The 15,439-nt window shown below is 36.5% G+C and overlaps 1 protein-coding gene and 1 long non-coding RNA gene across 2 annotated transcripts in view; one reads left to right on the forward strand and one right to left on the reverse strand.

The window, feature by feature from the left end:
• LOC114476713 (uncharacterized) overlaps positions 1 to 5,138 on the forward strand; it is an 18,840-nt gene extending 13,702 nt beyond the window's left edge. The window contains exons 3-4 of the long non-coding RNA XR_003675631.1: positions 4,098 to 4,312; positions 5,011 to 5,138. This is a non-coding gene — a long non-coding RNA (uncharacterized LOC114476713). The remainder of the gene's footprint in view (positions 1 to 4,097; positions 4,313 to 5,010) is intronic.
• Positions 736 to 14,332, reverse strand: cyp26c1 (cytochrome P450, family 26, subfamily C, polypeptide 1). Its single transcript, XM_028468535.1, has 7 exons — positions 14,216 to 14,332; positions 11,971 to 12,281; positions 8,780 to 9,004; positions 7,632 to 7,907; positions 6,866 to 7,027; positions 5,055 to 5,399; positions 736 to 3,571 (listed from the first exon to the last, which is right to left on the reverse strand). The coding sequence occupies exons 2-7, from the start codon at positions 12,175 to 12,177 to the stop codon at positions 3,227 to 3,229; spliced, it is 1,560 nt and encodes a 519-aa protein (XP_028324336.1). The 5' UTR covers positions 12,178 to 12,281; positions 14,216 to 14,332; the 3' UTR covers positions 736 to 3,226.
• Positions 14,333 to 15,439: the final 1,107 nt, after the last annotated feature.

Genomic DNA, 15,439 nt, shown 5'->3' on the forward strand with positions numbered 1-15,439 from the left:
TAGAAGAACAAAAACAACCAAAATAAATGACGAAAACACCAAAACAATACAATAACTATGACAACAAACAGAAAAATAAGCAATATGAGGAATATGAAACAGACACAGAAGCCCTGAAAGATGATAAACAGGATATTTTGTGTTTAATAGACAGCAGTGTTTTCATGTATTTTCCCACTGCTGCTCTACTCATGTTCACGGAGGTTTTTGTGTAATTTGACAGTTTCAATATGCGAGTTTCTATTTTTAGAGAGTAACTAAACTTGGGTTCAAAGTGACCAAAAATGGTGGAAAAGGTGGTGAAATGGGATTTTAAAAACCACAGAAATTGGTTAAAAGTTGCAAATTAGAGTAGATAAAAACAGAGATAAAAAGTAGTAAAGAGGGTTCAAAGTGTCAATATTGGAACAATCTATAAAACAAGAAATGTCTGCGTGTGTGCGTGTGTTTGCTTAGCGAATATCTCTCTGACACAGTGTCTGATCGACATGAAATGTTGTCAACGGCTTCCCAATACCTTGAGTGTGTGCAACAGTAATTTTGAAGTAATTTGGTAATTTCAATACCAATTTGAAATGCCCAGTCCACACTGTGGAACTCCTGTTTTAGAACACTGATGATGTCATCAAAAGTGATGTCATCAGAGTTCCAAGAATGTTCAAATTGATGATGTCATCAACAGTGACTTCATCATTAGTGTTCTATTCTATTCTATGCTAATGCTAAGCTAATGCAGTGTGATGCTGTCTGTCTGTACACGATAACTTGAAAAGTTATGAAGGGATTTTGATGATTTTCAGGAAATGTGGATAATGGGCCAATGAACAGCTGATAACATTTTGGTGATGTTCTGGCAGCCAAAAGAAAATATATAGATATATATACTGTATGTCCCATTCATTTTCCCATCCACACTGTGGAACTTCTGTTATTGTCAATATGAATACATATTTGTACTCGTCTATTTATAATGCAAGAAAGACTATCACCAATTTTCTGATATTTGTAATGAAGCAAACACACACACACACACACACACACACACACACACACACACACACACACACACACACACACACACACACACACACACACACACACACAAAGAGCTTCATGGTGTAGTTTTACTCGGTCATGCACTGAACAGCAGTTACATCAACATCACAGATATATATTTACACACTCCTTAAATTGGAAAAAGTGCTTCTTCCTCTCCTTCCAGCAGCTTTACTACACACACACACACACACACACACACACACACACACACACACACACACACACACACACACACACACACACACACACACACACACACACACACACACACACACACACAGCATCAGACCAACAATAATAATAATAATAATAATAATAATAATAATAATATTACTCTCTAAGGTTAGTGACGCTACCGTGTTACAAATCAAAGTAAATATAACATCTGTGTTTTAAATACAGCTTAGTCATAATAATAATATTAATAATAATTACGCTACTTCATTTGATACACAAGTGTGTTACAGTTACAGTATGTACAACATTCAGAGGAGGACACACAATCAGGCACTTCCAGAAGTCGTCCCGTTAAATAAAACCTTTCACTGAACCTCGGAAACAAGGCCACAAATTGCTGAGTCAGCAATTTGTAGTTAGAGGTAATTATTGCTTTTAAAACATTGATTTTTTTTACCATTTTTGATGTTTTTAAAAAACAAAAAACAAAAAAACAAAAAAAGGGGATGTGCAATATTAGCTTGTTTGCTAATAATGTTTGACACTTTTGAATTTTAGTTTTTAATTATCTGATTATGATATGGGTGGTAACAGATCCATACGAGTAACCACAACTACAATAATATTATTAAAGGGATTAAAATTCCTGAGTCAGCAGTTTGTAGATCCTCAGAATGTTGATTATTTCCAATTATCTTTCAGATTTTAAGATTACTAAAATGTCTAAAGTAGGGACATCCAATATTTATTATTTATATTTACTTTTTTCCCGTTATCTGATACTGTCCAACACCTTTACTGTTTTGGAAATGTGCTGAGTCAGCAATTTGTGGAAACTATGCAAAATACAAAAAACAACAACCTGCCAAAATTTTTTAACTTGTATTAAAAACATCACTAGCAATTTAAATTTGAAATTACGCTCATTTAAAATTAAATAGCCGTTCTGTTTTTAGTGTTGAAATAAGGAACGAGCTACGTTAGCTTGTTAGCTTGTTAGCCGCAGGTATACGACACCTATAGAAAGGAGGAAAGTCAAAATTTCTGAGTTCAGAAAACTAAGCTTTTTAGAGCAAAGGTTTTCAATTTGTGTGTCGGGACCCAACAATGGGTCGTGAACTCGTCTTCATTGGCTCACAAGCATTTATTTATTTTATTCACACTCTGAACAAGGGGCATGTGCAACATTAGCTCGTTTGCTAACACTGTTGAGTTTTTCATTAGATGATATTAATACGTGTAGTTAGAGATCGATATGAGTAACCACAACTATAATATTATTATAAAATGTATTATTCTGACTCTTTTTGGCCTCAGAATATTGATTATTTCTAATGAAATAGATCAGTGTTGTGTGTAAAGTAAGGACGTTGGATATTTACTTTTTTTCCGTTATCTGATACTGTCTAATACTCGTCCTGTTTTGGAAATGTGCTGAGTCAGCAGTTTGTGAAAGCGATGCGAAATACAAAAAACAACCAAAAACACTCAATCATTTTATACTTGTATTATGTAACATAACTAGAGTGCATGGCAGAAGTTTTTTGCAGATTTTAAATAACCGTACTATTTAGTGTTGAAATAAGGGATGTGCTATGTTAGCTCGTTAGCCGCAAGTATACGACACCTAAAGACACAAGGGAAGAAAAAACTTTCTGAGATCAAAAATTACGCTTTAAATGTTTTTTTTTAGTGTTTTTAGAGCAAAGGTTTTCAATATGCGTGTCAGGACCCAATAGTGGGTGGTGAACCCATCTTCAGTGGCTCACAAGCATTTATTTAACCTGTATTTTTATTTATTTTAGTCACACTGAACTCTAGGTCGCGACATTTCTACTACTTTACTGTTTGGCGGTAAGATGAAATAATAAAAAATATTATTAAAGTAAAAAGTGTTTTTAAATAAGCGCCTGAGTGAAATTTGAAGTGAGGTTCAGACAAAACCCCGCCCCCTGCTGGTCTGGAGCTGTTCTCGGAGGCCATAACGTCTCTAAAGTGGGCGTCTGTAGGTGAAGTTGACGTGCAGTCCATTTACAGGGTGCACGATGGGCACAGTCTGCATGTCGGGGTACTTCTCGGTGGCGAGCGTCCACGTGCACGTCCCCATCAGCTCCACGGCCAGAGTTTTTAGGATGACCTGAGCCAGTTCCTTTCCCACGCAGCTACGCGCGCCACCGCCAAATGGCACGTAGCTGAACCGTGACCACCGGCTCTCCTCGCGCTCCGACCCAAAGCGGTCGGGGTCGAACTTCTCGGGGTTCTGAAAGACTGCGGCCGTCTCATGGGTGTCTCTGATGCTGTACATCACACTCCATCCTCTAGGGATCTGATAACCCTGAGAGAGAGAGAGAGGGGGGAGGAGTTTAATGTGCATTAGTGACATCATCACATCAATGAGAGATGGACCAACGAGCTGGGGGTCACATGACCAACATTTTTTGTTATTTTAGTCGTCATCTTGTGTGTTTTGTTGTCTTTCTGTGTTTTTGTGTTCTTGGTGTCATTGGGGATATATTTCTCCCACTTTGAGTATGTTTGTTGTCTTTCTGTGTGTTTTTGTCTGTATTTTGTCTATCTTTGTTGTTGCTTGCGTGTTCTTAGTATTATTTACACTCATTTTGTGTTTTGTTGTTATTTTGTGTGCTTTTGTTGTTGTTTTGTGTGTTTTTGGTATAATTGGATAAATATTTTTCTCTTGCTGTGTGTTTTTGTCATTGTTTTGTATATTTTTCTGTAATTGTGTGTGTGTTTTTGGAGTCAGTTTGTGTGTTCAAATCCTGGTCTGAGTATCTTTGGTGATGTTTAATAGTAATATTTGAAAGTTTTTCTTTCTAAACGTCTCGTTGGGACCTTCCCATCAGCGTCCGCTGGCCCTTTCCTCTCACGGTGAACCCATCATCACCCATTGTGGAGCAGAGCTGAGGTTCCACTGAGATTCACTTGGATGAACACACATAATGACGTATGGAGAGGCTCCTCTAAACGTAGCAGAATCACTAAATTGGGGCCACGGCGAGGACTTGTTGAGGCTTTCTAAGGACGGGCATGACTCGGCGTTTTCCCAGGACACACTGAGGTGAGAAAGGTCGTCTCACATCAAACACACAGCCAACATGCTAACATGCTAACCAACAAGGGATCTAAGGATCACATGATCAACAGTCATAATATCAGAATATTGAACAATTGTTGTTCAGTGTGTTTTTCATTTTGTGTATTTTTATTGTTATTTTGTTTATTTTTTTGTCATTTTGTGTGTTTTTGTTGTTACAGTATTTTGTAAATTTTCTTTGTAGTCTGTTCTCGGTATCATTTTCTAAACTTTTTTTCTCATTTTGTATATTTTTGCTGCCATCCTTTTGTGTATTCTTCTGTCATTTTGTGTGTTGTTATTTTGTCATCATCTTGCATATCTTACTGTCATTCTGTGTTTTTTGTTGTTATTTTTTGTATTTTTTGTTGTTGCTTGTGATTTCTTGGTATATTTTGTATATTTTTCTCTCATTTTGTATATTTTTGCCATCATTTTGTGTGTTTCTGTTGTCATTTTGTTTATTTTTATGAATTTGTGTGTGTTTTTTTGTGTTTTTGTTCTCACAGTTGTGTTGTGTGTTTTTGTTCTGGTGACACACAAGAATAGATGATTAAATATTAAAATAATAATATTAATCAAATACTAATACACAGGCTTTTAAAAAAAGAGGATTTATATTTTTTAAACATTTGAAATTATTTTTATTATGTTTTCAAATGTTTTTTCCCCATATTTTTTAGATGGTGTTTAAAGTGAAACATGAGAACATGAGAAACAGACTCACGTCCAGTTCGAAGGTCTGCAGGACGGTGCGGTAACCTCCGGACACGGGCGGCAGATACCGCAGCACCTCTCTGATCACACAGTCCAGGTACCTCAGGCGGCTCAGCTTGTTGAGGCTGAGGGTGGGGATGTGGGGGCGTGTCTGGTCCAGGAGGCGGGTCGACTCCTCCTCCTTGGTGTGTGTGCGTGTGCGTTCTACGTCACACTCCAAGCCCAGGTCCTCTGCCTCTAGCTCCGCCCTCGCCCGCTCTACCACCTCCGGGTGACGCAGCAGCTGCAGAACCAGCGACGTGGAAGAGCTCGCTGTGGTGGAGTGAGCCGCAAAGATCAGCTCCACCGCCGTCTCCTGATGGGGGCCAAAGCCACAGGTTTATCACCGTCAGTCAGTTAATCAGATTTACATGAAATACAAACAGAGCTGAGGGTTACTGGGTGCTGTTTATCAACCTCATCAGTATAAACCAGTATAAACCAGTATAAACCAATATAAACCAATATAAACCAATATAAACCAATATAAACCAGTATAAACCAGTATAAACCAGTATAAACCAATATAAACCAGTATAAACCAGTATAAACCAATATAAACCAGTATAAACCAGTATAAACCAATATAAACCAGTATAAACAAGTATAAACCAATATAAACCAGTATAAACCAGTATAAACCAGTATAAACCAATATAAACCAGTATAAACCAATATAAACCAATATAAACCAGTATAAACCAATATAAACCAATATAAACCAGTATAAACCAGTATAAACCAGTATAAACCAGTATAAACCAGTATAAACCAGTATAAACCAATATAAACCAGTATAAACAAGTATAAACCAATATAAACCAATATAAACCAGTATAAACCAATATAAACCAGTATAAACCAGTATAAACCAGTATAAACCAGTATAAACCAATATAAACAAGTATAAACCAATATAAACCAGTATAAACCAATATAAACCAGTATAAACCAGTATAAACCAATACAAACCAGTATAAACAAATATAAACTAGTATAAACCAGTATAAACAAGTATAAACCAATATAAACCAATATAAACCAATATACACCAATATAAACCAATATAAACCAATATACACCAATATAAACCAATATAAACCAATATAAACCAATATACACCAATATAAACCAGTATAAACCAATATAAACCAGTATAAACCAGTATAAACCAATATAAACCAGTATAAACCAATATAAACCAATATAAACCAGTATAAACCAGTATAAACCAATATAAACCAATATAAATCAGTATAAACCAGTATAAACCAATATAAACCAGTATAAACCAGTATAAACCAATATAAACCAGTATAAACCAGTATAAACCAGTATAAACCAGTATAAACCAGTATAAACCAGTATAAACCAATATAAACCAGTATAAACCAGTATAAACCAATATAAACCAGTATAAACCAATATAAACCAATATAAACCAGTATAAACCAGTATAAACCAGTATAAACCAATATAAACCAATATAAACCAGTATAAACCAGTATAAACCAGTATAAACCAGTATAAACCAATATAAACCAATATAAACCAATATAAACCAATATAAACCAATATAAACCAGTATAAACCAATATAAACCAGTATAAACCAATATAAACCAATGTAAACTATTATAACCATTATAAACTGTTATAACCAATATAACCAGTACATGTAATTTATTTAGCGTTTGTAGTTAGCTTAGAAGTTGTAGTTTGTTTATGATTTGTTGATGGTTATTTCGTCGTTCGTTAGTCATTATTCATTCGTTACTGGTACCTTGAGCTCCTGCAGGTTGAGCTCATGCTCGTGCTCTTTAGCTCCTGCTAACATGTAGTCGAAGGCGTCGTGAAACTCGTGGTCGTTTTGCTGCTGACGTTCCATCTTCTCCTGGATGATCTTCTCCATGTTGGAGTGAAGGATCTCACGGGCTTTGATCCCCTGGAGGACAACAGGAAGTAGAATAAGAAGAGGAAGTAGAACAGGAAGTAGAACAGGAACGAGAAGAGGAACAGGAAGGAGGACATCATCACTAGGAACTTTTCAGGTTTTGGTGATTTGTCACTAGCTGTAATTAACTGCTATGTTATCACAGTTTCCTGCCACTAATTCCTTTTGGACATTCTTCTCACTCCGTTGTTTTTGGTTTTGTGGAAACCTCTGCATCCTGGACTCACCACCTGTGTGCTGATTCCCTGCTTGTCCGACGATGCTTAAACGAACAATAAATAATGGTTTAATGCACCTGAGCTCCGCCTTCATCGCTGCATTTGGGTTTCCACCTACACCTGCACGTGACAATTACTATAAAAGTTTCTTAAACATTCCCTCATTTTTGTCGGCCTTTTCCTCAATGTTTGATCCATGACATGAATCAAACATTTAAGAGGATGTATGTAATAGCGTTAGCATCTTAGTGTTCTCCCCATCAGCATTAAAACAATGAAACAAACTCTAGTCAAACGCAAACTTTATTTAATACGTTTCTATAGAAACAAAGCTGGGTCTTGGGCGGAGCCCTGAGGAACTCCACATGCTGACCAACCTTTCTCAGGCCGCTGAGCGGGGCGTCGATGGGCAGTGAGAACAGGTTGTTCATCAGCTGATCAAAGATGGCGGAGAGGTAGACGAGTCGCTCCTCTTCCAGGTGAAGGCCCAGCAGGACGCTCACGGCAATGCGGAACGTTAGCGAGCGCACAGCGGCGTACACCTCCACCGCGTCCAGCTCAGAGCACCACTTAGCGATCTCTGACTTCACCACGTCCTGTAGACGCGGCAGGTACGACTCTAGGGCCCCGCGGCTGAACACCTTCGCTAGGATCTGAGAAAACGGACACGTAGAGATTAATGAGAACTATGGATCAGGATCAGAACCACAACAAACGCACTAAAAACTACAACATAAAACACACAAAATATTACTAAATCACAAAAAACCAGGGGTGGAAGGTAACAGTAGTAGTAGTTTTATTGTGATTTTTTGGATTATTATTATTTAGATTTTTAATCAGGACTATTATAAAGGCCTCTATTCTTCTTCTCTGGTGTTTAATGATGTCATTATCTGATGTCATTGTAACACACACGTACACACACACACACACACACACACACACACACACACACACTGTAAGAATTATAAAGGGATCAAACACAAATCTTTAGCTTTGTTTAACAAAATGAGGGCAGGAAGTGATGTTTGTTGATGTTTGTCAATAGTTTTCTTTGTATTTATTGTTGTTGTTGGAGAGTTTGTTTTATTTAGTGGGAGTTCAGAATTAGTTAAAGTTTTGTGTTTTTTTACTTTTATTTTCTTAACTCGTCTCTTTTCCCTCCTGTTCTCACACGTTCTCTTTGTAAACCTGTGGTTCTCAACCTTTTTCTTGTCATGACCCCAAGGTTGAAAAACACTGCTCTAAGGACACTGCTGCAATTAAACATTAAATCACTTTTTATATATATTTAATGTGTAATTTTGTTTTATTGTTACGAGACATTTCAGAAGACCTCATTTTATTTCCAGGCGACCCCACATGGGTTACGACCCCAAGGTTGAAAACCCCTTTTCTAACTTTTTCCATGAACGTATTTTAAACAATTTCCTTTATTTTCACAGATTTGTTTTTTGCTGCTTCTTCTCTTTTTTATGTTTTTTTTAATCCTGGTTTCATGTGTTCTCATGTTCTTCCTCACCTTCCTCTTCCTCTTGTGCAGTTCTCCGGTGGAGTTGACGAGCGTGTTGGGCCCCAGGATGATGCGTGTGCTCTGGGGCCACTGGGTGGACACCAGGCTGTGCTCCCCCAGGAGGATCTTTCGGATGTTTTCGGCCCCCGTCACTCTGATCACTGGCTTCCCCAAGAGGTGAGTTTTAAACACGTTTCCATGGCGCTCACGACGAGAGATGTGGAAGTTAGAGCCCTGAGGAGAAATGGAAGGTTTATAGCATGTCACATGATAACACGACGACCAGTTGAACCATAACATTAATGCCTCTGAGCGAGTGCAGTCCTGTAGACAATGGGTTCCCAAAGTGGGGTACGTGTACCACAATAGAGAGAAGAAAATTAACAAATGAAAGCATTAAAAATATGAGGTTTTCTAATGTTTATTTTTAGTTAAAAATGATAATCACACTGAATATTACCAGCAACTCACACAATGACAACAAAAACACACAAAATAAGAGAGAAAAAACACAAAACGACAAATGGAGACACACTAAATGAGATCAAAACACACAAGATCACTACAAAACGTACTAAACGACACCAAACACACACACACAGGATAATTTAAACCATATCAACACACAATAACACACACAATGATGGTAGAAATGATCTTGATTAGAACATGAACTGAAAATACAAAGATTACTGGAAACGATCAAAAATATAAACATAAATGTATTCAGGAAGCACTAAATACTGTCATTCACTTATTTATAAAATGAGATTATTTCAAATGTGTTTTATCACTTATTCATTCCATCATTATGATCTAGAGATAAAGGGACTAGAGCCAAACATGTGTGAGAACCACTGATGTTTCAGACAAACGTGTTCATTTCTCACTTAATATTAATTATTATTAATTATTCCTGCTCCATAAGGAGTGTTTTTCAACCTTGGGGTCGGGGCTCCATGTGGAGTGGTTTGTAATATTTACTAATTAATTAAAATAAAAAATAAAAACACTGATTAGAAATGTATTGTTAATACTTTTTAATGATGGTTTTTTTAAACTAAAACAACACACAATCCTTACCAACTGTATTTTATACTTTCACTTTCTCAAATACAATGAAGCTTAAAATCAGGCTACTCAGTAAAACAAATATGATCAAAAATCAATTCTTGAAGAAAGAGAAAATGTCTTTTATAACAAATAATTTGAAGTTCTTATTTTAAAAATAAATAAAATAATGATCTATTCATCAGGGGTCTGCAACCTTTACCATTGAACCTCATCTCACCTGGATTAAAGTCCTCCTGGAGCCATAAATACCTTCTCTATGAAGACAATACAGTGGATTACATTATATACAGTTATATAGAATAATGTTTGATTTAATTTAATTTGATTTAGTTATTTATGTCGATCATGTAAATGTCTTCTTGCATCTTCAAATTCTTACACATCTCAGTTTACATGAACACAATGTTTATAAAGAACATTTTTTTATATGAAAGTCTATAAAAAGTAACATGAATATAATAACACATGATCATGTGATCAACACATGCTAATTACTCATTTGTTGCCACACATAAAACATACATATTTAACCTGTACATTGGTGGTTAAATGAATCTGTTCCCACACAATTAAAATCTGTATTTTCTTCCAGAAATAGTGTTTTTGTTGGTTTAGTTTCTTACCAGGGATTTAAAACTTAAGGTTAGTCACAGGTGGAGGAAAGTTGATGGTCTGTAGATGTTGTAGGAATGTGCTGAGTCATTGTACAACGTGATTTATTTTAGGTTAATAAATTGTTATTTCTTTATTTTATTTGATTTTATTTGTCATAAATCATTAATAGCGTCTGTAAAAAAAAATAAATAAATAAAAAATAAAAACAACTACTTGTTTCAATAGTTTTTTAAAGCTATAGGGAGCCATTGCAAAAGAGTCAAAGAGCCACATTAGGCTCCAGAGCCGCAGGTTGCAGACCCCTGCATTAGGTGTTAAATGTGGACATGTTTTTGATCATTTTTGTCACAGTTGTTCTTTAAAATCAGTTCAGGATTAACAAGTTCTGATTAATTACAGCTGGGTCCGCGGAACGTCTCAGCGTTGAATAGCACGTCGCGTGTTCTGGATGAGGTGGGGGCGGGAGGGTCGCAGGAAAAACGTCTGTTTTCACGCACTGAGCGTCAAGTCCGCACTTGTCTCCAAGAATCTGCGCCACCTCCACCTCCTCCTCCACCTCCTCCTCCACCTCCTCCTCGCGCGTCACGGCGATAACGTGAGCTCAGCTTCTTCCTCCTTTCACATCAGATCCGCTCAACATCCACAGCTTTACGCACCACTGCGCGCTCTGTAACGTGGCACGATGGCACGAGTTCAAACTGCGGCTTCATCAAACGACTTTAAAAACAAACCCTGAAGGATTTCTGACAGATTACGAAACAAAAAATAATTAAATGTTTGGTACTATTGTACCAAACCGTTTATTTCTGATAAATCTGAAGCTGTGAACTTGATATCTTCAGCAGAAAAGTAATGATTGTCCAATCCACTAATTAGTGATGACGTTTACAAATGAAACAAATCAATCATGTGGATGTTTTTGGCACAAAATGCTTCACAAACAGGCGGAGAGACGCAGTCATATGATGATTATATAATTCTTGGTTTGAAATGATGACGCTACACATCGTGATAAAACAAAACAAAACAAACCTCTGAACATGAATAAGAACAGAATCCAATGTAAGAGGAAATTCTACTTTTATGCATAAAAAAAATCACTAAATCAACTTTGAATTTTTTAATGCTTCAGATTATGAAGTCATAAAGTGAGAAAAACAACAAAATAAACCCCTGACTCTGAAATATTCTTCTGCCAAACATGGAATGAACGTAAAACACCAAATATCACCAAAGCTCAGTGAGCGCGTTACAACTTTTACGCACAAACTGCTGCATCTGAATCTGAAATCAGCTGCTTATTTATTTCATCCTTTAGATTATGAAATGTTAAAATTCTAATAAACCATTAAATCTGAATAAATGATCTCCAGAACTGCACCAAGTGAGTGAAATCACGACTTTTACGCACGAAAAAGCACAAAGCAAACTCCACTGCTCCGTGCGGGGATGACATGCGCGTTCCAACAGGACTTCGGGCAGTTTGTGTGAGGAATCCAGATGTTTCTTACCTGAAGGAGCCAGTGGAACGTCTCCCCGAGTAGCGGCCAGCCCATGGAACCTTTGGGCAGCGGCAGACTGCTCTCTTTGTCCCGCGTCAGGCTCCAGCGGAGGCTCCACAGCTGGCGGGTGAGCGCGAGCAGCAGGAGCGCGCACAGCACGGAGATGAGTGCTGAGAACAGGGCCGACACGAGCCCGAACTGGGCCGACAGGAACATCTCCGCCCGCCGAGCCACAGAGCGTGAGGCCGTCCGTGCGTAAATCCGTGCGTAAAACGTCTCCGTCCGTCCCTTCTCTGGGAATATTCAGCTTTTTCCTCTGTCTGAGAGTGAGAGGAGAGGAGAGAGTCAGAGCCGTGCACGGAGTACAAAAGTAAAGGTTCAACTATTCTTAAAGCAGAAACAATTTACAATCAAAGTATTGGGAAAAAATCAAATATTTGACCTTAAAACAAACGATACGAGCACAAATCTGCAATATTGCTAAGGAGGGGATCGAGCTGATATGGATTTGAAAAGCCTCCGAATAACCAGCTAAAAATGTGCCAAAAAAGACACTTTCTAGAACTTTTTGTAGTTTTTAAAATATTTGTAGTTTTAAAGACTTTTTGTCGTTTTCACTGGATTATTATTATTATTATTATTATTATTATTATTATTATTATTATTATTATTATTATTATTATTATTATTATTATTATTTAATGGGATGTTTTGGTTTTGGAGAAATATTGTAATTTATAAAATGATTTAGTGACAATAAAACACCTTCAAATATTAAACTTTAAAAAACAAAAAACAAAGTTTGAGTGAAATCTAAAGTTTCATCTTCGTTTGAACTCTTTCAGATGTTTTTACATTCAAAGGTTTAAACTCGTTCTTTTTGTTAATAATACTCATTAAACTTTATGCAGCTTTTATCATTTCAGTCTATGGATGAAATTAAGGAAGGAAAGATGTCCCGTCCAAAAAACGTAGTTTTATGAAATTTGAAAGTTGAACAAATTTCACTTTTAGACACAGTTTCAAATATTTTCCAGTTTGTTCATATGGTTTATTTATAAAACAAAGAGACGAAAGTAAAAATTAATGCTTAAACTCTCTTTAAATTCACTTTTATTCACAATTTGCTTCTTTTTACCATTTATTTAAAAGTTTATAACTTTAAAAATAAGTCAGATTTAAATCTACATGAGGTTTAATCATGTGTGAGAAGTTAAAATAAGTGAGTTTAAGGTATTTTAACATGTCCAATATTTTTCCCCATAATTACATTTATCACATTTATTTTATACATTTTGTGCATCTTTATAACATGAATGCCTTTTAAAGCTCTTTATCATCACAAACTAGAACTTTTTAGTCTTTTTCTTGGTGTGAGAAATGAATAACTGGATTAGTTTTAGTTGTTTAAGTCCGTTTGTTCAGCACAAAGAGTCTGATTCACAAACACATCCTTTTCTGTCCTCTATCTGCTTTTTACTCACACTTTATGTCACTTTAAACGTTATCATGTTAAATCTGCACTTTTCCAACACTTTTCACAAACTTTCTGAGATTTGAGTTGCAGATGTTGCTCAGGTTTCTTCATTGAATCACTGATTTTCACACTTTTTTTGTAGAAACTAACTTTCTGTCAGACTTTGCTTTAAACATCTTTTTAACTGTAATACATTACATATTACTGCATGTGATCATCATAAATCAGAGTTAGAGTCAAAACCAAACTTAATCAAACAGACAAACCACAGAAGAAAACGAATGACTTTCTGTTCATGTTGTCACTTTAAACTGCAGTTGTGCTTTCAAATCTTTGTGTTTAAATCTACATTTTCCAACATTTTTTCTGCAGAAACGTGAAGCTAGTGATTGAAAGTGAGGATGTAGATGATGCTCTGAATCAAACTTTACCTGTCGGCTTATTTTTCCTGCAGGATTTAAACTTTTTAACAGAATAAAACACATGTTCCGAGTTTTCTGTCGAAGAATCGAAGCTTTTTGAGGATGAGGATGAACTGTGTGTGTGTGTGTGTGTGTGTGTGTGTGTGTGTGTGTGTGTGTGTGTGTGTGTGTGTGTGTGTGTGTGTGTGTGTGTGTGCTAACAGTAGTTTAGTGCGTGCAGCTACTTGTCCATCATGAGGCAGTAAATCAGGTCTGACGGGCTCTAAACGCACAAAATCACTGAAAAACTCTTTTTTTTCCACATTAAACAAACACACACTCTCCCTCTCATGCGCACACACGCACGCGCCCTTACCTTTTGCTCTTTCTCTCGCACACACAGCTGAGTGTGTCCCGTTCTCCTCCTCCTCCAAAGCCTGCGTTGCGCTTTTATGGAGCACCGCGCGCCTCCCGACCCACCTTCACCTGTGACGTCACCGAGCTACAGAGGCTCGTTCATTCACAAAGTGGTGCGTGCGTGCGTGCGTGCGTCAGCAGCGCACGAGCGCTTAAAAAACAAAACAAAAACAGCCCCAAGGATTTTAAGCTTGTAGGAATTAACTGAGTCAATAAATGTATTAATGTGTCATTTTAAGTTGTTGAGAATCATTTAAAATATTCTAAAATTAAGACTAAAATATAATATATATTTTTCAAATAATTTAATACATAACTTAAAAGTACATGCAATGTAAAAACTCTTTTGGTTTAGTAACTATTTGAGTTGAAGTGGTTAAATAAAAAAGCTGAATATGATTCAAAAGAAAAAAATAGAAAAACTTAAATACACATAACATATTTATACACTGTAAAAAAAACAAAGTTATGTATAAACCACAACTTTATTATTTGAAATTTGCTTGAATGTTTTGGTTAAAGCTACAAAATGTGTTGGATGTTGTATGTAAATTTATCAGTAAATTACTTATTGTGAAATGACTAAAAAATGACAAAATAAAATTAAAGCTGCAAGCAGCGTTGAACGGGCTCTCGTAACCACACACGTCGGAACGTGGCACACGTTAAGGTGTGTTTCATGTCGGCATGTGGCAGAAATGTTAAAGTGTTGAGACGTAGCTGATCATTATTTTACAAACTTTCCTGCAATGTTCTGTGTAAATATAATGTCTATGATTTCATTTTACCAATAGGTGGCGCTATGACTATGAATGACAGTTGGGTTTAACCATAACTCTTAAAAACTACCATGCTGTGGTTCATGGTGAGAACCTAGTTGTGGTAAATAACAGTATTTACACAGATCAGGGAAATCCTCAGTGTACTGAAGTAATACTTATCAGTACACTTTGCAGAAATTCCACAGTGATGATGTCATCAGTGCCAGCTAGGAGCAAACACAATTTTCAAGGGGGCGCTATTGAGTCAGTTTACCATTCACATGTGCAATCCCCCCAAATATCAATTTTTCCACCTAATATGCGTACATACATGTTTAGGCCCTCAAACATGTGATTGTTTGGCCGTGAATAAAACAATAATAAAAACGAGGTGCACTACAATAGGGTCCCACACACCTTTG

Source organism: Gouania willdenowi, chromosome 15, assembly GCF_900634775.1.
Source record: "Gouania willdenowi chromosome 15, fGouWil2.1, whole genome shotgun sequence".
Lineage (NCBI taxonomy): Eukaryota > Metazoa > Chordata > Actinopteri > Blenniiformes > Gobiesocidae > Gouania > Gouania willdenowi.

Bases quoted from the DNA above. Each gene is read 5' to 3' on its own strand.
- cyp26c1 (XM_028468535.1), bottom strand. From the start codon at position 12,177: ATGTTCCTGTCGGCCCAGTTCGGGCTCGTGTCGGCCCTGTTCTCAGCA. The intron at 5,400-6,865 runs GTACCAGTAACG...GGCCCCCATCAG, and splicing joins TCAACCTGCAGGAGCTCAAG to GAGACGGCGGTGGAGCTGAT. The intron at 3,572-5,054 runs GTGAGTCTGTTT...TCTCTCTCTCAG, and splicing joins TGCAGACCTTCGAACTGGAC to GGTTATCAGATCCCTAGAGG.